Genomic DNA, 2,393 nt, shown 5'->3' with positions numbered 1-2,393 from the left:
AAAGGGGAGAGCCTGCAAGAGCTGGCACAGGATTTGGAAAGTATGGCACACAAGGCTTATCCAACTGCACCACCCGATGTCCTCAAGCTGTTGCTGAGGGATCAGTTTGTAGATGCCTTGGACAGTCCACAACTGCAGATACAAGTAAAGCAAGCACACCCCTCTACTAGGAAGGATGCAATGGCCAGAGCTCTTGAATTCGATTCCTACATTAAGTCCAACACAGAGGTACCAAGGTTGGTACAGTATCAGGATTCAAGGCCAGAAAGGGGCAGCTTTCAGAGAAGATTGAGGGACTTTGCTGGCACTGTAACAAACTTGGGCACAAGAGAGCTCAATACCGGCAACTTCAACACAGGGAAGATGCCAGGGCAGGAAAGACAGCTATCCAGAAAGGTTGTTGGAACTGTGGAGAGCAAGAACGTATTCTTGTCCAGAGATGAGAAACTGCAGATTCATCCCGAACAATAGCCACTTACATTAAAGCAATAGATAATTAACAATAACTTAATTAAATGTACAGAATTTACAAACACAAAAATTAAAATTAAACAAAGTCTCTTAATTTTACAGGACGTATCTTCTTCCATACTTTTCTCATACTTATCCAGTAAAATCTCTGTCGTAGGTGACTCAATGTCTTCTTAACTCCGAGATGTCCTCCTGTTAAACTATCATGGGATTGACGCAGCACAACTTCCCATAACTTTCTTGGTATAACTGTTTGCCATAATACTAAGGAAGGAGCAGTGTTACGACAGCGGAAGTCACGTGACACATGATGAGATTCTCAAAGGATCGTGAATTGTCCTGGCAACTCTAGTCTTTTCCAGGTGCCCTCTTTTTAGTATATAAGCCCAGCAAATAAAGCTGCGATATAATTGCAGATAGACAGATATAGAGACAGATAATTGGGCTAAGCGAGCTGTAGTGACGGTAATATAAAGTGTGGGTTTTGTTATCGAGATTGCAAACGTATTGACTGTGAAAATTCTGTGTATTGCAAAGTTGTATCCAGAAAGAATAAACTAGTTTTAATTAAGAAAGGACTTGTATTGCTAAAGTTTCTCGGAAAGAATTTACACAGGAAATTAACAAACAAGCAGATATGCAACAATATTCACGGACAAATCTTTAGTAAAAATATTTAATTAAAAAAACAATTTTATGTATAAGTGACTTGTAATATTTGCTAAAAGTCTGCTAAATGTTATGAAGATACACATACTGTATTAAAAGTTATAGTATTAAAAGTATATACAAATAAAAATGTTCACATGTTTGGTCCTTGGGACCCAGCTTGTATTCAGAGAGTTTGTAACTGCCTTAATGCTAAATGTGCAGTGAATATGTTGTAGATACATACCGTAGTCTAGTTGGCTAAGTTGCGAATAATGACCAGGCACATAAAGTGTGAAAATACTGTATGCGCTGTTTGGTAGGAATTTCTAAGAAATGAACATCAGCTTTAACTTTGGTATACGAAACTGAAACGTTACAGCATTTTCACTGTACTGTTGGAGATCTCTAAGACAACATACAAGAGAAAGGAATGATTCACATGTTATGCTAATCAAAGATGAAAGTGATTCACAAATAGGGTTGTTTTGATTCGCAAATTGCAATGTGAACCCAGATATATTGTCCCTGTACTGTCTATAATTTGGTTTACACCACTTACTTTGTACTAACAATAGTTAAAAAATTCAAAATGTGTATCATCACTCTGCTGTGCAGACAGTAGTGAAAAGTGCTTGAAACAATGTAAAGCAACATCTTTTGCAGGAGAATATTTTAAAAAAAAGTTAGTATAAGTTTTAGCAGGTAAAAAATTAATCAATTAAGAACATTCAACTTCAACTGTGTACTTTTGAAAACTAATCAGTGCTTTACGAAATTGTTTAATATTTTTGTCCTTCCCATAAAACTTTTATAGTATGTTAACATTTTATAACAGGAAAACATTACCATGCAAAGTATGTTCAATTTTATAGCACTGCAAACCTAGACATGTTTAAATTATCCAATTACAGATACGTGAAAAAAAAGTACCTGAAAGTGAGTAATCGTTGCGTCTGCTTTCACTGTCTCTAACAAGAAATGCCCCATGATCATTCTCTGGTAGTAACAGTTTCTTTTCTGATTCAATCCTCTTGATCTTACCAAAGTACCACCTAAAGAGAATTAGACTTATTCAGCAATACTAATATTGACAATAATAATTTAACAATATATAGAAATAAAAAACAGTTAAAATTAGCCTTGTTAAGTATTGTTACAACAGAGGAAGTCACGCGATGCTGGGAGAATGGGTGCTGGAGTTTCTAGAAGGATCATGACTTATCGAAGAACCCTCACAAATCTCCGAGTGTTTGCCAGGCACTCTATTTTTT

The 2,393-nt window shown here is 36.1% G+C and overlaps 1 protein-coding gene across 1 annotated transcript in view; it reads right to left on the bottom strand.

The window, feature by feature from the left end:
- Window positions 1–2,174, bottom strand: part of LOC106469807 (tyrosine-protein kinase Src42A) — a gene marked incomplete at its 5' end in the record, with an annotated part of 29,851 nt that extends 27,677 nt beyond the window's left edge. Inside the window, one exon of the mRNA XM_022398366.1 lies at window positions 2,053–2,174. Within this exon, the coding sequence (XP_022254074.1) occupies window positions 2,053–2,174 (122 nt within the window). The remainder of the gene's footprint in view (window positions 1–2,052) is intronic.
- Between the last annotated feature and the right edge of the window lie 219 nt (window positions 2,175–2,393).

This window comes from Limulus polyphemus, unplaced genomic scaffold (genome assembly GCF_000517525.1).
Source record: "Limulus polyphemus unplaced genomic scaffold, Limulus_polyphemus-2.1.2 Scaffold3665, whole genome shotgun sequence".
NCBI lineage: Eukaryota > Metazoa > Arthropoda > Merostomata > Xiphosura > Limulidae > Limulus > Limulus polyphemus.
This window is presented reverse-complemented; position numbering and strand designations above follow the sequence as displayed.